The 23,644-nt window shown below is 47.2% G+C and overlaps 1 protein-coding gene across 1 annotated transcript in view; it reads left to right on the top strand.

The window, feature by feature from the left end:
• mertka (c-mer proto-oncogene tyrosine kinase a) overlaps positions 1 to 23,644 on the top strand; it is a 168,639-nt gene that overhangs the window by 73,861 nt on the left and 71,134 nt on the right. The window contains exons 5-7 of the mRNA XM_085997870.1: positions 7,762 to 7,848; positions 9,414 to 9,529; positions 20,418 to 20,610. Of these exons, the coding sequence (XP_085853996.1) occupies positions 7,762 to 7,848; positions 9,414 to 9,529; positions 20,418 to 20,610 (396 nt within the window). The remainder of the gene's footprint in view (positions 1 to 7,761; positions 7,849 to 9,413; positions 9,530 to 20,417; positions 20,611 to 23,644) is intronic.

Below are 23,644 nucleotides of genomic sequence, written 5' to 3'. Positions count from 1 at the left end.
TCCGACATCCCTATTTCTTTTAGTACTTCCTGAACTTTGAGGTATCTGATTCCCCACCCCCAACACTGAAGTGTTTGCTTGTTTTATCATCACCCTGTGTGATCATATCCTTCTCGTCCTGCTGCATCAATAAGTGCCCCTACTCTGTACCATAACATCTAGCTTCTGTATCGTTTCTACTTACGTCACTATTTTACCTCTTTCTAGGTCTGCTGTGTTTTCCCCTCCCTCCTGCCTTATTAATTTAAATCCACCCCACTGCTTTATGTACCCTCTCTGCAAGGAGATTGGTACTGGTTGATTAGGTGAAGCCCTGTCCCATTTGTTGAGTGTCTCCGCTTCCCCAGAACCTTTCCTAGTATCCGAGGAATCTGAATCCCTTCCTTCTACACCATGAAACCTGGTACCAAAGGGATAGTGTAAAAATATGAAACTCCCAAAGACTTTTTTTTAAATAATCAATTCCGCAGTAGAATACATAAGAAGTAGGAGCAGGAGTAGGCCATACGGCCCCTCGGGCCTGCTCCGCCATTCAATAGGATCATGGCTGATCCGAATCTAGACTCCCGTCCACTTCCCTGCCCTCTCCCCGTAACCCCTAATTCCCTTATCTGTTAGGAAACTGTCTATCTCTGTTTTAAATTTATTTAATGTTGCAGCTTCCACAGCTCTCTGGGGTAGCAAATTCCATAGATTTACTACCCTCTGAGTGAAGAAGTTTCTCCTCATCTCAGTTTTGAAAGGGCAGCCCCTTATTCTAAGATTATGCCCCCTAGTTCTAGTCTCACCCATCAGTGGAAACATCCTCACCGCATCCACCCGATCAAGCCCCCTCACAATCTTATATGTTTCGATAAGATCGCCTCTCATTCTTCTGAATTCCAATGAGTAGAGTCCCAACCTACTCAACCTTTCCTCATACATCAACCCCCTCATCTCCGGAATCAACCGAGTGAACCTTCTCTGAACCGCCTCGAGAGCAAGTATATCTTTTCTTAAATATGGAAACCAAAACTGCACGCAGTATTCCAGGTGTGGCCTCACCAATACCCTGTCTAACTGCAGCAAGACTTCCCTGTTTTTATACTCCATCCCCCTTGCAATAAAAGCCAAGATTCCATTGGCCTTCCTGATCACCTGCTGCACCTGCATACTAACTCTTTGTGTTTCATGCACCAGGACCCCCAGATCCCTTTGTACTGTAGCACTTTGCAGTTTCTCTCCATTTAGATAATAACTTGCTGTTTGATTTTTTTTCTGCCAAAGTGCATAACCTCACACTTTCCAATATTATACGGCTTTGTGCCTGGGATTCCTCAAACTAGGGATTTCCATTCCTTGGAGGGAGACTAACACCACCGCAGGAAAGGATGGAAAATTTGGAGGAGAGAGCGAGAAATACCAGCCGGGACAATGATAAAAAATAAAAGAGGGAGCTTGCCAGTGCTGAGCAGGATTATGAATGGAGTGGGAGGCACAGGGGGAAATTAAAGGGGAAGAAGAGCCCCAAAAGGGAAGAACCAGCCCCGCCCCCGGCTTCGCAGACCGAGACCACTGCCCACAAAAGTATGTACAACACAGAAACAGGCCATTCGGTCCAACAGGTCTATGCTGGTGTTTATTCTCCACTCAAGCCTCCTCCCACACTTCTTCATCTAACCCCGTCAACATAACCTCCTGTTCCTTTCTCCCTCGTGCTTATCTAGCATCTATGCTCTTTGCCTCAACTACTCCTTGAGGTAGCGAGTTCTATTCTCTGGGTAAAGTAGTTTCTCCTGAATTCCCTCTTGGATTTATTAGTGAATATCTAATATTTATGGCCCCGAGTCCTGGTCTCACCTGCGAGTGGAATAATCCTCTCTACATCGACACTATCCAACCCTTTCATAATCTTAAAGACCCATCAGGTCACCTCTCCGTCTTCTCCTTTCTAGGAAAAGGAGCCCCAGCCTGTTCAATCTTTCCTGATGCGTATAACCTCTCAGTTCTGGTATCCTCCTTGTAAATCTTTTCTGTACCTTCTCCAGTGCCTCTGCTATTTTTATAATATGGAGACTAGATCTGTTCACTGTACTCCAAGTATGGTCGAACCAAGGTTCTATACAAGCTTAACATAACTTCTGCTTTTTAATTCTATCCCTCGAGACATGAACCCCAGTGCTTTGTTTGCTTTTTTTATGGTCTTATTAACCTGCGTTGCTACTTTTGATGATTTGTGTATCTGTACCCCCAGATCCCTCTGTTACTCTACCACGTTTAGAAACTTAGGGGGAATAATTCGGTTGCTTTGCGCCTCCCTTTATGGGCCGCTACTGGGGCACAAAGCACCTGGAGCCTGGGCATGGCGCCGCTAATGCCTCCTGCAAAATTCAGCGGGAGGTTAGCGGCGGCGGTAGCCGGTAGAGCTCCGCGGTGCTGCACCTCTGGCGATTATGTCATTGCAGTGCCCAGGCCACAAACTTCGCTCACGCCCCCTGACCTACCGCTGGACGCTATGTCCGACACGGTCAGGGTGGCATTTTAGCGGCTAGGGTGGTGCAAGTTAAAGGGCAGGTGCCGGGCATTTTTTGAGCTGGCTGCCCCCTCTCGCCGCCTCCTGCGGGGTGCCGGCCGCGATCGGTCAGCCCGGCATTCCTCTTGAGTGCCGGTCTCTTTTGCCAGCACCCCGCTCCCCAGTGGTCTAGTAGGGCCCTGGTGCCTAGGCCCCTCCCCTTAAATCAGGGGAGGGAGGCCTGTAATACCATGGTGCTACGTGCCAACACGATATTCAATGGGAGCGCCCCAAGAGGGAGGGGGAGCGCTTCCAGTAGCACCCTGCCTTGTGCTTGGGGCGCTACCAATCAGTTTCGGGCACGGGGGTGCTAACTTTTTCGGGGCACTAAAAGTAGCGCCCCGGCGAAGTTAGCGCCCCAAAGGGGGCGCAACCCAATTTTTCCCCAATATTTTCTAAGGATTTTTTGGCCTCCTTATTCTTCCAGAAAAATATATTACCTTGCACTTATCTATATTGAAATTCATTTGCCAATTTCACTCCCATTTTGCAAGTTTATTAATGTCTTCCTATATTTTGTCGAATCCAAATCGTTTACGTAAATGGTGAACAACAGTGGTCCCAGCACTGATCCTTGTGGAACATCACTTTGCCAATCTGAGTAACTACCTTTAACCCCTTTTCTGTTTTGTAGCCAGCTTGCTATCCATTCTGCTCCTTGTCCCCTGACTCCACATGTTCTGACCTTAGTTATAAGTCTACTATGCGGTATCTTATCGAAGGCCTTTTGGAAATCCAAATATGTTGCGTTACCCTTATCCACCCTTTCTGTTTCTTCTTCAAAGAATTCAATAAGATTGGTCAAGCATGACCTTCCCTTTTGGAATCTGTGCTGACTACTCTTTGTTATATTTTCAGTTTCTAGATTTTTTTCTATTGCATCAGTGAATAAGGATTCCATTATCTTACCTACCACCGATGGTCTATAGTTCCCTGGACACGTTCTGTCTCCCTTTTTATATATAGGAATCACATTAGCTGTCTGCCAGTCCTCTGGCACTATTCCTTTTTCTAATTAATTTGTTTATGTATCTAATAGTGCCTCTGTTGTCTCTTTCCTAACTTCTTTTTAATATGCATGGATGCTATCCACCTGCACCAGGGGTTTTATCCTCTTAAGTTTGATTAATTTATCAATTATTTCCCCATTTCTATCTTAAATGTCCTTGTATCTTTTTTGTTCTCTTCTAATGTCATGTCCACCATGTTAGTCTCCCTGGTAAATAGAGGCAAAGTAATTACTTAATATTTCTGCCATTTCGCTGTCATTACCTGTTTGGTATATGCCTATTTCTTTTTATATTCCTTGATCATTTAATTTCATAGTTTCTCTTTTCCTTCCCAAGTGTTTTTTGACGACTTTCCTAAACTTTTCGTATTCCCTTTCGTCATCCTCTCCTTTAGAAACATAGAAAAATAGGAGCAGGAGTAGGCCATTCGGCCCTTCGAGCCTGCTCCGCCATTCGATATGATCATGGCTGATCCTCTATCTCAATACCTGTACCATATTCCCGCTCTCTCCCCATAACCCTTGATGCCTTTTGTGTCTAGAAATCTATCTATCTATCTCCTTAAATATATTCAGTGACTTGGCCTCCACAGCCTTCTGTGGTAGAGAATTCCACAGGTTCACCACTGTCTGAGTGAAGAAATTTCTCCTCATCTCAGTCCTAAATGTCCTACCCCGTATCCTGAGACTGTGACCCCTTTGTTGTCTTGCACTTGGTATATGCCTTTTCTTCAGTTTCAATCGTGCTCTTATTTCTTTATTCATCCATGATGTGTTAGTACTGGCTAGTCCCTCCAAAGTGATCCCACCACCAAACGTATCTTCCCCATCCCTCCCCTTTCAGCATTCCGCAGGGACCGCTCCCTCCGAGACACCCTAGTCCACTCCTCTATCACCCCAAACAGCCCTTCCCCTTCGCCTGGCACCTTCCCGTGCCAGCGGAGGAGATGTAACACCTGCCCCTATACCTCCCCCCTTCCCACTGTCCAGGGCCCCAAACACCCCTTCCAGGTGAAACAGCGATTTACTTGTACTTCTTGCAATCTAGTATACTGTATTCGCTGCTCACGATGCGGTCTCCTCTACATTGGGGATACCAAACGCAGATTGGGTGACTGCTTTGCGGAACACCTCCGTTCAGTCCGTAAGGGTGACCCCGAGCTTCCGGCCGCCTGTCATTTTAATTCACCGCTCCATTCCCACTCGGACCTCACCGTCTTTGGCCTCTTGCATTGTTCCACAAAAGCTCAACATAAACTCGAGGAACAGCACCTCATCTTCCGATTAGGCACTCTGCAGCCTTCCGGACTCAATATCGAGTTCAACAATTTCAGATCATAACCTCGGCCCCTATTTCATTTTTTCTTGTAATTTTTCCACTCCCTTTTCCCCCCCCCCCCCCCCCTTTCCTTTTGTTTCACTCTCACACCTGGCAGCTATCTCTTGCCCTGCCAGTACACTTTACACCTAATCTCAGCCTATTACCATCTCGTCTAGCTTCTAATACCTTTTATTGTCTCTTTTACTTCTTTTGTTTCTTTTATTCTTTTGTCCGATCGCAGCTCTGCCTCCGATCTATCTTCTTTTCTTTCGTGTTTTGAAGAAGGGTTCGACCCGAAACGTCAACTCAAATTTCTCTGCACGGATGTTGCCTGACCTGCTGAGTTTTTCCAGCATTTTCTGTTGTTATTTCTGGCTAGTTTGTTCTTGCTTTTGGAGTGGGATATATTTCTCCTGGACACTCGATCACGGTTTTAAATGTTTCCAACTGCTGTTCTGTTTCTATGTTTGTCAGTAGAAGTAAGTATACGGGAGCTGAAGTGGAAGGAGAGGGGGCCTCGACTCGGCCCTCTCCCTCCACCTGTGACGTTCTAGGCTTTACCGCCACAACCCCCAGCTTACTGGCTCCTTTCACCAGGCAGTCTGGGAATAAGTAGCGATGAGAGAGACAGACGGGAGAAGCATCAGCTCGGGGTCCGGGCCCCTCATCTCTTCCCCCCCACTCCTGCTGGCATGTACACTGGGAAGGGGTGGAAGTTGGAGCCCTTTTCTACTGCTGTTTGCCTAAAATCAGGTGGGGTTGCAGAGAAAAATCCAAATTCTTCCATCTCGTAGTCTCCATGAGTCTCTGAACTTGGCTGTCTTAAAACAGAAACTTGGATTGGCTGGAATTTACACGAAAAAACAATTCAGTTTAAAGGTTTCCTTTTAAAGGAAAACCGTATTACTGTAATGTGAAACTGGTCATTTTGAAACTAAAAGCATGTTTTTAAAATAAAGAGCAGTGATGCTGCCAGGAACCATTGTCCTCCGTCATCATGACTTCGCCCCTTAGTTAGAGTGACCGTGAAGCTGTCAGATTGTCGTATAAACCCTATTGGTTCACTAATGTCCTTTTAGGGCAGGAAACCTGCCTATATTTAATTCCAATCTCACATCAACGTGGTTGGCTCTTAGCAAGCCACTCAGTTGTATCAAAACTACGAAGAAGGCCCACCACCACCTTCTCGGGGCATCTAGGCATGCCAGCCTTGCCAGTGACGGTCACATCCCAAGAATGAACAAATAATTAAAAAAAACACAGCTGCTCTGGCCGTGATTTTCTGTCCATAGAAATGGGTGGACGCAGGGCGTAGTGGAATCACGTGGCGCAGTGGTGCGGGCCTTGTGAGGTTTGCCTGTGTCCATGTGTGAGGTGACCCGATCGCTCACAAGTAACAGAGCCACAAATATCTTGAGAATTAAACACAGTCATGGGATAAAAATTGTATCCTCTAATTCTGACAGCTTTTGTCATTCGCTTTGTGAAAAATAAGCCTATGTTCGGTATTTGTTTGAGTTCTATTTTTAATCAAATTCTAAAGTCATCTGATTAGAGTTTAGCCCCTTTGCTTCTGGTTGAGTTCTGAGAATTCTCTGATTTTGAGAAATCGGCAATATATGTTTTGTAAGAAAATAGTTTCCTCCTCCTGAGAGGGGAATTCATGTGGATGGGGTTTAATTGTGTTGCAAAATACTTCTGGTTGCTTGTATCATCACTGGAAACTTTTAACACCGATGTTATAATGAAAGTGTTGGTTGTGGCTCCCCTGATGGTTCAGCAGATTTAGCCAGTGAGTGACCGAGGCATACCGAGCAGGAAGGCCCTAGCTTCAATCCCAGGCCTCTGTGGAGTTAGCAGCTCTCGGTTGGGGCAGCAGTAATTGTCAGACAATTAGCTTCAATGCCTCTGAGATATGGAAGGGGAGAAATAGCCAAGGTTCCCACTCTTGGTTCCTATCCAGTGACTCCTGGTTGAAGTAACTGTGTGTGGATGACGAGCGAGGACAGATGGGGCTTGGCTGGGATGCCATTTGTGCTGAAGTAACCATTGACGCTCGCTGTCGCGACCACACCTGGTGAGGTACCGGGAACAGCTGTATCCACTCGACACGTCATGGGATAAAAGGAGGAGTAAAAATTCAGTGAAAAATCTATTTAATAAAACAAAAAAATAGTAATGAAGTGAGGCTGTCCATTTCCATCATCCACTTTCTAATCATTTAATCTTCATTTGGGAAGATTGACTGCTTATATCTCTCAAAATTGTTCTACATCACATACCTCCGCCTACCAGGGCACCGTCTTGCATGGGATTGGCAGACCAAGGCTTGTGTACGTGTATGTCGACTGTTTGACAATTGTGTGGTTATGTAATGAGAACATTGAGTTGATTAAGATATGTGTGTGTGTGTGTTTAGCAAGAAAAGGATTCTTTCTTTCCATTTTTCCTCTGGGTTGCACCAGATTCCAAACTAGATTCAATCTGCTCCTGGATCTTTCCCACTAATTCCACAACACCACTTTGTGATCACTAGGAAATGGGTGGAAAGAGCCGAATGCAATATTTTTTGCTTTTCCCTGCAGACAGGTGTGCGCTCTTTCTAGAATGGTTGCCTTGATCAATTTACTGGAACCGTAAACCTGACACATTGTAGTGAACTTAAAAGGCTATTTTGTAAGTAACTGGGATCTGTTATAATTTATTTGCAGGTAGTTACACAATTTAACCTTTGGCTTCGGTCAGAATTGCTTGGTTTCAACTTCCCTCCATACTCCAATAGGACTATTAACATCCATCACTGTGCTGGGATTTTTTTAAATGGATGCAATGCACGGAAAGGGTCAATTCATTTTGCTCTTGAACTTCTTTCCAATTCAGGAATTAGCGAACGGACAAGATATAGCTGTGAAGCTCACAATGAAAAAGGAGTAGCAGTTTCAAAGGAAGGCCAGGCTAACGTCAAGGGTACGTACTACAGACGACCGTTATTACTGCCTTTGCCTAAGCACTATTTAAATTCAGCGCCACGGCCAGGAATTTCCTTGGAGTTGCTCCCGCTCCGTCGTCGCAACCTCACCCGAAGTATGGCGGAAACCCTGTTTACACGTGTAAAGGGGGTTTCTGGTGGAGTTACGGCAGTGGCGTGGGATCAACTCTTGAGGAAATGCAACCTCGTGCGTATTTTTAATATACTGTGAAGTTGTTGGTAGGTTTCCCACCAACCCCTCCCTCTTTCTCTCCATCCCCATCTCTCTCTTGTAAGCACTGGCAACTTGCTGGGGTACGATTCCACGGGCAGTGGCTGCCCTGTGGTATCTTGGCAACAACAGTGACTTGCATTTATGTTACTCATAAGAATACTTTGGAACACTTTCAAAAGGAAGAGTTGGAGACCAAGCTGAAGTAAAGAAACTTGGAGGGGTGGGCGGAGCAGGGCCGATGCCAAAGAGCGTGTTTTTTAGGAAGCTGTTGAAGGCAGTGAGGGAGGTAGCAAGGCAAAGTGATTTTGGAAGAGAGCTCCTGAGGGAAGGGGCACAATGGTCAAAAGATCAGCCTCTTTTGGAGCCACGGGGAATAAGTAACAATCCGAAGCCCAAAGGAATAGGAGGGGTGTGGGTTGGGATAATAGGCTGGAGAAAATTTCCAAAGTAAGGTGGAGCGAGGCTGCGGGGAGAGATTTGGTGGGGGCAAGGATGATGCGTGTGCAGGACAGGGATTCAACTCCGAGTCCGGATGAGTTCAAGTTTGTGGAGGGCAGAGGTGGGGGTGGCCAGGGAGGAGAGCATTAGGAAAATTGACCAAGATGCTGAAGGTATGGATATGGGTTTCAAAGGTAGTGGGGCGAGGTCGGCTAAGGTGGGGGCTGTTCCAAACATGGAGTTGAATTTTGATCAGTTCTTCATGCGTGAGACTTGGCGGTGACTGTTCAACCACGTGAGGCATCACAGCCAAGTCTGAACCTGTCTTCACCTCAAGTACACATGCAGTTCCAGCCAAGGTTATTGTAAAGTGGTCAGCTGTACTGTTCCCACAATGACAAAACGTTTTAAGAATGCCTGATGGTTTAGTTGGTAAATGGTAACCAGTAAGTAGCTCAGCCATACCCCATGCTGTTTATTGTGGCCTTACTAATAGAGAACCTGTATAAAACACCTCTCTTTTCACATCCCCAAAGGCATTGTCACTGAGGAGGAAGGTGAAGGGTCAGGTTTAATCTCAGAAAATTTGTGTGGACAGAAAGAAAACACTTGCTAACATACAAGTGTGCGTAATAGCCAAGACACAGTCGGAAAATCGTGCGGCGCACGTGCCCAATTTCCCAATGTGTACTACTGGCGGGTGAGATTCCCACTAGGAGGTCAAAGTTAGGAAAATTACCTCTTGGGAGTAAGTGCGAGTTGATTTTAGGTTTGTTTGCAACTGACTTGACTAAGAGTTAGTAAGTTTATAATTGGAAGAGAAATTACATGTGCATCTAAGCTCATGCTTAACAAATACAATAACGTGTTGTAACTCTTTGTCTTAATTAGAAGCTCCATTTGCACCAATTGACCTACAGGTTAAGAATCAATCCGCTCACGCTGTTGTAGTTTCATGGGAAACTGGATTTGATGGATACTCCCCTCTCAGCAGTTGCCAAGTCCAGGTAAATTCCACGTCCTACAGTACAGCTTCTGCTGAGATTGAGTGATTTGTGGAGAATAGTAACATGCTGATTTAGACCAACCGTTCTTCTCTAAGCTACGTACAGACCTGGCAGAATTTGGCAGACTTCCTGTTTAGTTCCCATGGGCTGCAGTTTGCTAGATGTGACTTTGCAGTCTACATGCTTAAGTAACTATAAAGCAATAGCCGATTATTAATCAGCGTGAATGGGTTGTTGGCTTTTATGGACTGTAAACCTAATGTTCTGAAATGTGCTTTGACCCATAATGGTGTTGGCACCAGAAGTATTTTATCTGGCGAAGACATAGAATGACAGTACATCTCATTTAATAAGTGATGACATTTAATGTTTTTAACAGACAATTACTCACTAATTTTGTTTTAAAAGAGAAAAATCAAGTTTGGCTCATCTTTCAGAATATCTACGATCCACCATTTTCCTCAGCATAGACCTGAGAAGTTTGTTTTTCTAGTTTCCGCTCTTTGCCCTCTCCTGAAGGTGTTGACTTGTGCAGGGGTATGGTTCTGCAAGCAAAGTTGCTCTCCTGTACCCAAGTGGGCACTTCTTCGTTTGTGAGCGCTGGTGAACTATTTAACTGTGGCGGGGATTATAATCGAGACCAATCCTGTGCTCACCTAACAGTCACCCAATGGCATTTTACAACAGGGGCCATTGGACAGCGATGAGGATTGGGGGCCCTGGCTGATTTTGCATCTCTTGACTCGCGTAGACTGGGGTTTCTGCTGGACTTCCACCAAAGTTAAGGCGGCAGAGCGGGAGAAGCTCCGAGGAAAATCACGCTCCCCCATAGTAACATATTTCTGGCAGGAGAAGACCATCGGTTTGGCTAGCCAGCACGTCTGACCATCCCCTTTCTCTCCTGTCGGATGTCTCCAGATCATTTGTTAAATTTAATAAACATGAATTCTTTTCAGATGCCAGAAACCTGTCTTATTTCCTTCCTAAAACCCAAAGCTCCTGGTTCGATCAACTTGTTCCTTACATTGATCACCCTTTTGCTATAGAATTCTGAATTCTGCCTATTTACTTCAGTTTTCCTTGTCCTGACTAATGCAGCCATAAATAGGATTACTGAAGATAATCCAGGTTCTTCTGTTGGGCAGCACAGAAGTGGTTTGTCATGTTCACGGTCATTAAGTGGTGGATTATTTTCTGTACTTAACCACTTTCCGACAGTACACCCACGACTGGCAGTTTTATATTAATCACAAAACACAGCTCAGAATGTTGCACCACAACCACGACAAACTGTGCTGCCTACTGAACAGTCTCACGCGGGCTGAAGTAAGTGTTTGGCAAATAATCCGTCTGATCTGTGAAATTTTCAGCACCCATTCTTTCCAGATTATACACAATGGTGCGAATGCGTGCGAACATATCATAATATCTTACAGTACAGAAGGAGGCCATTCGGCCCATCGCACCTGTGCCGGCTCTTTGAAAGAGCTGTCCAATTTAGTCCCACTCCCCTGCATTTTATCCATAACCCTGCAAGTTATTCCTCTTCATGTCCAATTGCCTTTTAAAAGTTCCTAATGAATCTGATTCCACCACCCTTTCTGGAATGCATTGCCTGAATGTGCGTTCCAGATCTTAGCAACACACTGTGTGAAGACATTTCTCTTCATTTCCCCTCTAGTTCTTTTGCCAGTTATTTAAATCTGTGACTTCTGCTTACCGACCTACTTGCCAGAGGAATTGGAGCAAGTAGGGAGAAACTATCTGTGGTAAACCACTGTTATTGTTGTTCACCGTTGTTGTTGTTGTTGTTGCACACTGTTGTATCTATGCATGGCTCAGCTGGCTCCGCCCCTGGCTCCACCCACATGCCCAGGTATAAAGGTGACTGCTCTGCAGCCCCCTGCCTTCTTGGAAACCAGTCAACCACGAGAGGCATGCTCTGTTCTTTGTTAATAAAAGCCTTTTAGTTACTCTCCTAACTCTCCGTCTTTTATGAGTAATTGATAGCGCATCAATTTTATTAACTAAAACAAAATGCCGGCACCAAACGCTGAGCAGCAGGCGCTGCAGCAAACGATGGCACCAAACGCTGAGCAGCAGGCGCTGCTGCACGCCCTCAGACCAACATGCCTGGACCTAGACCCTCGAGGCGGGTTCGTCTACCAAGTTCGCACAATGGCTGCGTTGCTTCGAAGCTTACCTGGAAGCCTCAGCTGTGACACTAGATGGAAACAAACTAAAAATCCTGGCCTCCAAGGTGGGCCACCATGTCTACACGCTCATCCAGGATGCGACTACCTACGCGGCGGCTATCGATCTGCTAAAAGGACAATACACACGCCCGGTAAATACGGTTTATGCCAGACACCTCCTGAGATCCCGCAAACAGCAGTCCGGGGAATTGGTGGAGGCATTCCTACGGGCACTACAGATACTCGGCCGAGCCTGCGATTGTAAAGAGGTATCGGCCGCGACACACACGGAGGGACTTATCCGAGATGCTTTCGTTGCGGGCCTCAAGTCCGACTACTCCCGGCAGAGACTGTTGGAGAAGGGCGAAATCGACCTGAAGAAGGCAGTGTCCCTCGCGCTCTCGCTAGACGCGGCCCACCGGAATATGGACGCATTCTCCCCTAACCGCTCCGCACCGTGGACGCCGCAACCTTGGGTCATGGGACCGCCACCCCTGGCACCAACTGCTGCAGCGATGTCCAAGGGCCCGAAATGTTACTTTTGTGGCCAGGCAAAACACCCCAGAGCACGCTGCCCGGCAAAAAACGCTACCTGCTCTGGCTGCGGGAAGAAAGGACACTACGTCAGCGCCTGCAAAGGTAAAACCGCTAACGCCAGCAGCGCCGCGTGTGAACCGTGGGGGCAGCCATCTTGTCCGCCATCTTGGACACCTCCAGCCGCGTGGGGATCGGGATCATGGGCGCAGCCATTTTGTCCGCCATCTTGGACGCCTCCAACTCCAATCGCGGGTGACCCGGACTCCACCACCGCCTCGTCTGACGACCACAACGACTCGCTCGACCATACGCTGGCCTCCGTGACGCTGGACTAATCTCTCCCTCACCAACTGTCCAGGTCCATGATGGACATTACGGAAAACGGCTGCGCCACTACCTGCCTCTTCGACAGCGGGAGCACGGAGAGCTTTATTCACCCCGACACGGTGCGCAGTTACTCTCTCCCGGTCCTGCCAACGCGCCATCGGATCTCTATGGCTTCCAAATCCCATTCAGCAGACGTCGGTGGCTACTGTGTAGTGACCCTTTCAGTAAGGGGCACAGAATACAAAAATTTTAAACTTCTTGTCCTGCCCCATCTCTGCGCTGCTGTTCTACTGGGGTTGGATTTTCAGTGCCGCCTTAAAAGTGTCACATTAGCGTACGGCGGACCCCTCCCCCCACTCACAGTCTGCAGCCAGCAGCTTTTAAATCGCCCGCCGCGCACCATTTGCAGCCTCTCCACGCTTAAAGACCCCCCCCCCCCTTCGCTAACCTCACCCGCGACTGTAAGCCCATCGCTACCAAAAGCAGGCGGTACAGTGCTGGGGATAGGAGCTTCATTAAATCCGAAGTAGCAAGACTCCTGAAGGAAGGGATTATTGAGGGTAGCACTAGCCCATGGCGAGCACAAGTGGTGGTAGTGAAGATTGGTGAAAAACAGCGCCTAGTTATTGACTACAGCCAGACGATCAATCGCTACACCCAGTTAGATGCATACCCACTCCCCCGCATATCTGACATGGTCAATCAGATAGCACAATACCGGGTGTTCTCGACGATTGATCTGAAGTCGGCATACCACCAGCTCCCCATCAGGGCTGAGGACCGCCAGTACACAGCTTTTGAAGCTGACGGTCGTCTCTACCACTTCCTCCGAGTCCCCTTCGGCGTCACCAACGGGGTTTCGGTCTTCCCAAGGGAGATGGACCGAATGGTTGACCAGAACGCACTGCAGGCCACCTCCCCCTATCTAGACAACGTCACCATCTGCGGCCACGACCAGCAGGACCATGACGTTAACCTAGAGAAATTCCTCCGTACGGCCCAGCGGCTGAATCTAACATACAACAAGGACAAATGTATGTTTCGCACCACGCGCCTCGCCATTCTTGGCTGCGTAGTGGAGAACGGAGTCATCGACCCCGACAGAATGCGCCCCCTTCTGGAGCTCCCCTCCCCCACTGCCAAAAAGCACTGAAGAGATGCCTAGGGTTTTTCTCTTACTATGCTCAGTGGGTGCCCAACTATGCGGACAAAGCCAGACCCCTCATCAAGTCCACCTCCTTCCCCCTGACAGCAGAGGCATGTGCAGCCTTCACTCTCATAAAAAGAGATATTGCGAAGGCCACAATGCACGCAGTGGATGAGTCCATCCCTTTCCAAGTGGAGAGCGACGCATCCGACTTCGCCCTAGCTGCAACCCTTAACCAGGCGAGGAGACCCGTGGCCTTTTTCTCAAGGACCCTCCAGGGCCCCGAGATTCAACACTCCTCTGTCGAAAAGGAGGCCCAGGCCATTGTGGAAGCGGTGCGACATTGGAGGCATTACCTGGCCGGAAAACGATTTACCCTGCTCACTGACCAGCGTTCAGTAGCTTTTATGTTTAATAATAAGCAGAGGGGCAAAATCAAGAACGACAAGATCTTGAGGTGGAGAATTGAACTCTCCACCTACAATTACGATATCTTGTACCGGCCCGGGAAACTCAATGAGCCCCCAGATGCCCTATCACGTGGTACATGCGCCAATGCGCAGGTTGATAGACTGCAGACCCTCCACAATGACCTCTGCCACCCGGGGGTCACCAGGTTCTTCCATTTCATCAAATCCCGTAACCTGCCCTACTCCATCGAGGAGGTCAGGACCATGACCAGGAACTGCCAAATCTGTGCCGAGTGCAAACCGCATTTTTATAGGCCAGACAGAGCAAGCCTGATCAAGGCCACTCGCCCCTTCGAGCGCCTGAGTGTCGATTTTAAAGGGCCCCTCCCCTCCTCTGACCGCAACGTGTACTTCCTCAACATAATTGATGAGTACTCCCATTTCCCGTTTGCCATCCCTTGCCCAGACATGACCAGTACCACGGTCATTAAATGTCTGAATGACCTTTTCGCCTTGTTCGGCTTCCCTAGCTATATCCATAGCGACCGGGGCTCATCCTTTATGAGCGACGAACTCCGTCAGTACCTGCTCATGAGAGGTATTGCTACAAGCAGAACCACCAGCTACAACCCCCGGGGGAACGGCCAGGTGGAAAGAGAGAACGCGACGGTTTGGAAGGCCGTCCTCTTAAACTTAAAATCTAAGGGCCTCCCGACCTCTCGCTGGCAGGAGGTCCTCCCTGCGGCGCTCCACTCCATTCGGCCACTGCTTTGTATGGCCACCAATGCCACCCCCCATGAAAAAATGTTCACTTTCCCCAGGAAGTCCACATCGGGGACCTCGCTACCGACATGGCTGACTTCTCCAGGACCCGTCCTACTGCGGAAGCATGTGAGGTCCCATAAAACGGACCCCCTGGTCGAGAGGGTGAGCCTCCTCCACGCCAACCCCCAGTATGCTTACGTGGCGTACCCGGACGGGCGGGAGGACACAGTCTCCATACGAGACCTCGCACCTTCGGGTGCCCCTGAAACACTACCATTGCCATCCACCACTACCCACAACCCAACCCCTGTAGACGGCATGCCGCAGCCCCAGGACCCGTCATTGACCACCCAACCACTCAATGAGACGCCAGATTCAACGTTGGATGCTGCACCATCACCGCCGCCAGCACGATGATCAGGACGGCATACAAGGCCACCTGATAGACTTACTTACACGAACCTTTAGTACACTTCACCCCGTCGGACTCAATTTTAAACAAGGGGTGAATGTGGTAAACCACTGTTATTGTTGTTCACCGTTGTTGTTGTTGTTGTTGCACACTGTTGTATCTATGCATGCCTCAGCTGGCTCCACCCACATGCCCAGGTATAAAGGTGACTGCTCTGCAGCCCCCTGCCTTCTTGTAAACCAGTCAACCACGAGAGGCATGCTCTGTTCTTTGTTAATAAAAGCCTTTTAGTTACTCTCCTAACTCTGTCTTTTATGAGTAATTGATAGCGCATCACTATCAAAACACCTCCTGAAATTGAATACTTCTATTAGGTCTCCCCTTAACCTTCTCTGCTCTACGGAGAACAATCCCAGCTTCTCCACGTAACTGAAGTCCATCATCCCTGCTTTCATCCTGGGAAACCTCCTTTGTACCTTTTATCCAGGGCCTTGAAATCCTTCCTGAAGTGCGATGTCCAGAATTATACACACTACTCCAGCTGAGGCCTAACCAGAGATTTTTGGGCAAATTTTGTTCTGTGTATAAGCGTACAGATTTTGGGTGCAACAATTCCTATTCTAACATTTTGATCTGAACTTTTGAACATGTCTCTTCTGGGGAAGCTGGGGTTGTTCTCCTAAGAATAGAGAAGGTTAAGAGCAGATTTGATAGAGCTATTCAAAATCATGAATGATTTTGACAAGAGTAAATGAGGAGAAATTGTTTCCAGTGGCAGAAGGGTCGGTGTAACCAGAGGACACAGATTTAAGGTGATTGGCAAAAGAACCAGAGGTGCCATGAGGATTTCTTTTTCCCGCAGCAAGTTGTTGTGATCTGAAAGCACTGCCTGAAAGGATGGTGGAAGCAGATTCAATAGTAATTTTCAAAAGGGAATTGGATAAATACAGGAAACTTTCTGATATCCGGCACTGACTGGACCGAGCTGGTGCCGTAACATCAAAAGTGCCGGACATATCAGAGTTAATGTTTAAACATACAGAACTGAGAAGCTCCGTGTGAATCAACAAAGCCTGTTGCTTAGCAACAGCTTCAAAACAGTCGGCTGCAGCTGCAAGCATCTGTAGCTGAAGCTGTTGCTATAGCTACAGACCTTGCAGTGCTTGACTGGGGGGAAAAAAAAGCAACGAGAACTAAAAAAAAATATAGAAAACGGCTCCTGATTTTTGCTGTTAGATCGAGTATTCCGGACATATAACCTCCGGATAAACCAAAGTTTCCTGTACTTGAAGGCAAAACATTTTCAGAGCTATGGGGAAAGAGCAGGGGAGTGGGACTAATTGGATAACGCTTTCAAAAAGCCGACAGAGACACGGTGGGTCGAATGGCCTCCTTCTGTGCTGTAGCATTCTATGATTCCTCGGGGCAGTGTCCTAGGCCCAGCCATCTTCAGCTGCTTCATCAGTGACCTTCCCTCCAACATAAGGTCAGAAATAGATATGTTCACTGATGATTGCACAGTGCTCAGTGCCATTCACAACTCCTCAGATAATGAAACAGTCCATGCCCGCCTGCAGCAAGATCTGACAACATTCAGGCTTGGGCTGATAAGTTGCAGGTAACATTCACGCCACACAAATGCCAGGCAATGACCATCTCTAATAAGAGTGAGTCTAACCACTGCCCCATGACATTCAATAGCATTACCATTGCCAAATCCCCCACCATCAACATCCTGGGGGGTCATCATTGACCAGAAACTTAACTGGACCAGCCACATAAATTCTGTGGCAACAAGAGCAGGTCAGAGGCTAGGTATTCTGCGGCGAGTGTCTAACCTCCTTACTCCCCAAAGCCTTTCCACCATCTACAAGGCAGAATTAAGGAATGTGATGGAATACTCTCCACTTGCCTGGATGAGTGCAGTTTCAACAACATTGAAGAAGCTCGACACCATCCAGGACAAAGCAGTCCGCTTGATTGGCACCCCATCCACCACCTTAAACATTCACTCCCTCCACCACTGGCGTACTGTGGCTGCAGTGTGTACCATCTACAAGATGCACTGCAGCAACTTGCCAAGGCTTTTTCGGCAGCCCTCTGCTGCCTACAAGGACAAGGGCAGCAGGTGCATGGGAAAACCATCACCTGCAAGTTCCCCTCCAAGTCACACACCATCCTGACTTGAAAATATCTTGCTGTTCCTTCATCGTTGCTGGGTCAAAATGCTGGAACTCCCTCCCTAACAGCACTATGGAGTACCTTCACCACACGGACTGCAGCGGTTCAAGAAGGCGGCTCACCACCACCTTCTCGAGAGCAATTAAGGTTGGGCACTAAATGCTGGCCTTGCCAGCAATGTCGACATCCCATGAATTACAAAAGAAGAAAAAAATTGTGATAATCTCTGCAATGCCTATGTAACAGGAGTTCCTCTGTGCCCATTTGCATTTTGGCTGCCGCTCCAGACCTGAACCCATTACTTGTCCTCTGCCTTCCTACTCTTCTGTTACCGTCCCAGGCTTAAATCCCCCTTGAATAAGCCACAGCTACCCTCTGAGCCTCTATTGGATACTCTGCAGGACCCATTGAGGCGTCCACTCGCTGCCTACTTAAAAGCAGCAACCCCAACTGTCACATCCTCTCTTTCCAACCTTCCTGCCCAATGTGCCTGCTGGGAACTAACTATGCCCATCATCTTCTGTCCAACTCCTGTCACCCACCTCTTCCCCCTTGAATTTTGCCATTGGATTAGCAATCACTGCCCCTCACCACATTTCCTCCCAGAATGTTCATTCACTTGAGAACAAGGCCCTTTCTGTCCAAGACCTTATTGTGGATGATTGCGTTGACATCGTGGCTTTGACTGAAACTTGCCTCATGGCAACATCTTGACCTGTACCGAAACCTGCCTGTCCGGCTATGCTTTCCACCTCTTGTCCTGCCCAAACTGCCACGGTGGCGGTGTGGCCCTTAACAACAAAGCACATCTAGGTCTCTTCCCCCAACTCCTCTGGTACCTTCTCCTGAGCGTTCCACCCCGTACCCTCTCCCATAAAATACTTATACCTACTGCCACCCCACCCCAAGTTTCTCCGTGATATGCTTCCACCTTTCCTCCTTTTAGACCCTGCATGAGCAATTCCTTATCCTCGATGATACCCATTTTCATCTCGGCTCCCCTTCTCTAACTTTGCTGCTCTCTTGTCCACGCTAAATCTCCATATAAACACTTCTGCTATTCACACCCACTCTTTTGACCTTGTCATCTCCTGTGGCCTCTCTACTCCTATGGTCTCGATCATGGACAAGACTATTTCTGACCATTTCCTTGTATTCCTCACCGCATACATCCCCATACCACCTTCCAACCCCACTTCCTTCTGCATCCTCCCCTGGATACAACTCTCCCCAAGCCACTTACAACTTCACGTTCAAACTTCCAGCTGCCGAGCCTTTGGCCTTCCATTCACCGTGATTTTTCTACAGCTATAAATCTGCTCAGACATTCCCTCACCTCCTACCTTGTCTTTGTCTCCAGTAAGATCCAGACTCTATTACATTCCAGTCATTCTCCCTGGTATGACGCTCTCTTTCTCCACCACCCCCCCCCCCCAAAGCGCACATCTAGTTTCGTCATCTGTCACCAGACCTGGATGGACCACATCAAACGCTATCAGGCCTCACTCTCCTCTGCCAAAACTACCCACAACTCCAGTATCATCCTGGAGAGCAAAGATAACCACCAGCAACTTTTCTCCATTTCCAACTGCCTCCTTAAACTCATCTCCACTGCCTCCTGCACCCTGATCGCAAACAAGTGTGAGGATCACTAAGATTGAGATCGTCTGATCAGATGCCTCTGCTGCTTCTCTGCCCTCCTTACCCTTGCCAACCCTCCCATACCTCCCCGGGCTTCCCTTGCCCTTGACATGAGCCTGGTTCTTTCTCTAGTTTCTCTTTGATATTGGGAGTAGGGATAAGCAAGTACATAGATAATGGGAATTGGGATAGTTGAGCACATGGATAGTGAGAGTGAGGATAATCGGGTGCTGCATAATGGGAGTTAGGATAATCAAGCACCGATAACTGGAGTGGGGATTATCAGGCGCATGGGCAATGGGGGTTCCAGTCTATTCATGCGTAACTAGAATTCCAGTACTAAACGACTAACTTTTAAAACATTTGTGATGTGTATTTATGAGTATGATTGTATTTTTTTTGCACCCGAAATTGAACTCTTTAATTTAATTGTGGTAAGGGCAGTGGGTTATTTTATAAATAATGACGTGATACTGTGGGGCTTGTTAATTCAAATTGTTGGATTTTGAACATGCCTGTGAGCAGCAGTGTGTACGACCAGTAAGATCTAAAGTACAGCCAGTGAATTATTTTGCTTTTGCTGGGAAGATATTCTAATTTGATATGCTCCTGCCTCTGTGTATTCAGCATTTGAAGTTGACCGTAATTCTGTAATTCAGCCCTGCCCTCTGGAATTCTCTCCCTAAGTCCCTCCCCTGGGTCACCTTTCCCTAGCTTCAAAAGCTTCCTCAAAACCTACCTCCTCAAACACGCCTTTGGTCACTTCCCCTAACTTTCTCCCCAGTCCTACTCTGTGTTCCACTCAGTAGGATGTTTTGCTTTGTTAAGGACACTATAATAACTCTAGATTGTTACAGTTGTAATTCAGCTTTGTTGGTGTTGTATTCTGAGAGCTTGTGAATTGCCACAGTGCTGCAGGCAGTCATGTTCTAGAATCATACAGCACAAGAGGAGGCCATTTGGCCCATCGTGACTATGCTGGCTCTTTGAAAGAGCTATCCAACTAGTCCCACTCCCTTCTTCTTTCCCCACAGCCCTGCAAATTTTACAGGTGTATATCCAATTCCCTTTTGACAGTTATTATTGAAACTGCTTCCACCGACCGGCTTTTCAGGCGGTGCATTCCAGATCATCATAACTCACTGGCTTAAAAAAAAAATCTCCCCTCTGACTTTTTTGCCAATTATCTTAAATATTTAGTATTAGTGGCACTGTGAATTGAACCAGTTCTTTGTTGTGTTCGGCTGAATTTCCTGTGTGCTTTTGTGATCAGGTCGAGAAAGTTGCAGATGGTAAAAACAACGTGACCAGTCCTGTGATGACCTTTCACACTGCAGTTCCACCATATGAGTATCGGATCCTTCATCTGCAAGCCTTGACTTCTTACACCATCTGTGTTTCTTGTAAGAATGAAGTAGGATGGTCCGAACACTGCTCTGGGGTGCAGGCCAAAACAACAGAAGGCGGTAGGATATTTTTCTTGAAATGCACTAATCAATAATTGCACAATTAATGAAGGAGCTACTAGTCGACATGAATGCAAAACTTTTATTTTAATGCTTCTGTTATTGCATATGGATCCATTTTAATGTTTGTGGCTTAACAAGATAGTTAAAAGGGCCCTGACATTGCTCAATCTATTTTTAAACTGATTGGAACCTGATGCTGTTTAATTTAGCAAATTAAAACAAGGAGCGTAGGTTTCATAGAATTTAGTTAGAAATCGTATTAAAATTTGGTAGTCAGATCTGACTAAAATTGGGCCTTGCTCAATTGGTTGACTATTATCATGGTAGAGTTTTAGCCTACTGTGCTGCAGTGGAAAAATCAATGCGATAGGTCCTGTGATTGCCTATAGCACTACAGTGTCACCGTATGAATATAGGATCTCTCACCTGTGACCCTTGACTTATTGCAACATGTATAAGAATGAAGTAGGCTGGTCAAATAACTGCTCAGGTGTCAACCTTGGCTCAGTGGCAGCACTCACACCGCAGAGTCAGAAAGCTGAGAGTTTGACTCCCATTCTAGAGACTCTAGCACAGAATCTGAGCTGACACTTCAGTGCAGTAATGAAGGAGTCCTGCACTGCCGGAGATGCCATTGTCTGAATGAGACATTAAACTCTCTCGGGTGAAAGTAAAAGACCCCCATGGCACTATTCGAAGAAAAGCAGAGGAGTTCTCCCAGTGTTCTGGCCAACTTTTATCCTTCATAAAACATCACTAAAGCAGATTATCTGGTCATTTATCTCATTGCTGTTTGTGGAACTTTGCTGTGTGCAAGTTGGCTGCTGTATTTGCCAACATTACAACAGTGACTACACTTCAAGAAGTACTTCATTGGCTGTGAAGCATTTGGGACATTCTGGGGTTGTGAAAGGTGCTGTCAAAATGCAAGTTCTTTCATTTCCGGGTGTGGCTCCCTCATTAATTCCCCTCCCAGCCCCGGTTAAAATGCCACTGGGGTCCCCTTGACGTATCCTCCCACAGAGCTTGCACAACTCATGCCATCACAAGCTGTGTTCAATTCTGGTGAAATATCCAAGCCCTGGAAGCAATGCGGTTACAAGACTGAACCCTAGTGTCACTGGGCTGAGTTATGAGTAAAGGTTAATAAACAACTTAGGTTCTGCAGCCTTGAAAGGAGACAAACGAGACTGGACCTTTATAGAAGTATATAAGACACGAAGTGGAATAGGAAACATTAATCATGAGCACTAAGTGATACAAACTAGTAAACGGGAAGCTCAGGACTGCTGTTTGAAGCACTTCACACAGTGATTAACGCCTGGAATGGTCTCCCTGGTGAGGTAGTGGAGGCAACAACTCTGGAGATACTCGGGAGGTAGTTGGTTGCTGTGATGGGGGATCTCAGATTTTTCTGGAAGGATGGGCTTAATGACCTCCTTCATCGATACTGATCTTCATGGTTTGTGCGACTCTACCCAGCCCACTTAATCTGCTGAGGAAAGGTTTTGCAGAATTCTCCCCAGTCTTCATGGGTAAACCACCAACTGGGATGTTTAGCTTCTGGTAATGTCTCCACTCATAATGTTAACCCGCCCACTGTCGGTTTTTATTTTTGGCTGGAATCCTAGATGGTTTTCCAAGAATATTTATAGAAACTCCTTTGATTGATTAATTATGTATCTATCAACTGCTAGATTATTCATCATTGGCCAGATGCCTTCCTTAGCACAAGATTGCCAAGATCCCAGCAGTTCAGGGACTATAGTGTTGTCAGCAGCTGTTATACGTGAGAATATAGTAAAGGAGATAATCTAAAAGTAACGGTGTGATATTCTCAACAAATGAGTTAATGCATGGTATGAAATTCCCTGCCTACACTTTCAATTAAGGTGTTAATCCTACATTACAAAAGTGACTACCCTTCAAAACAACAACTACTTGTATTTATATCTCTTCTCTTAGGCAGTCCCTCGGAACCGAGGATGACTTGCTTCCACATTAAAAATGAGTTTGCAGGTAACTGATGAGTCCAATGCGGGACCTACAGTCTCTGTCACAGGTGGGGCAGACGGTGGTTGAAGGGGCAGGTGGGTGGGGTGCTTGGGTTGACGTGCGCTTGGCTTCCGCTTGCTCCCGGCGAAGAGACTCGAGGTGTTCGGCGCCTTCCCGGATGCTTCTCCTCCACTTTGTGCGGTCTTGGGCCAGGGATTCCCAGGTGTCGGTGGGGATGTTACACTTTTTCAAGGAGGCTTTGAGGGTGTCCTTGAAGCGTTTCCTCTGCCCACCTGGGACTCTCTTGCCGTACCGGAGCTCCGAGTAGAGTAAGACAAAGGTCCTCTACCCCGCCACACAGTACTGCCCCCCGATTATCAAAATCCACGACAAGGCCTTGGACAACGTGGACCACTTTCCATATCTCGGGAGGCTACTGTCAACAAGGGCAGACGTCGACGACGAAGTCCAACACCGCCTTCAGTGTGCCAGTGCAGCCTTCGGTCGCCTGAGGAAGAGAGTGTTTGAAGACCAGGACCTCAAACCCGGCACTAAGCTCATGGTCTACAGAGCAGCAGTGATACCCGCCCTCATGTATGCCTCGGAGACATGGACCATGTACAGCAGGCACCTCAAAGCACTGGAGAGGTACCACCAACGCTGCCTTCGCAAGATCCTGCAAATCCATTGGCAGGATAGGCGCACCAACGTCGGTGTCCTTGCTCAGGCCGACATCCCCAGTATTGAGCGCGGTCAAAGCTTCAATCAGCTCCGATGGACGGGTCACATTGTCGGCATATATTTATATACCGCCTTTAACGTAGTCAAACGCACTTAATTGGCTTTAAAGTGCTTTGGGATGTCCGGTTGTGAAAGGCAGTATACATAATTAAAGTTGTTCTTGTTTTCCTTCTTTCCTTTGTATCTTATCATCTTATCTTCTCTTCTTTCCTTCTTTCTTTCAAATTGGTGATTCTGTCTCTGAGGATTGATGCTAAAGTACCAAGATGAAATAGAATAATGTAAAATAAAAACA

The sequence above is a fragment of the Somniosus microcephalus genome, chromosome 9, assembly GCF_052327205.1.
Source record: "Somniosus microcephalus isolate GS21.2 chromosome 9, FLI_Smic_1.0, whole genome shotgun sequence".
NCBI lineage: Eukaryota > Metazoa > Chordata > Chondrichthyes > Squaliformes > Somniosidae > Somniosus > Somniosus microcephalus.
Note: the sequence above shows the minus strand (reverse complement) of the source record. Positions and strands in the feature narration are given on the sequence as shown.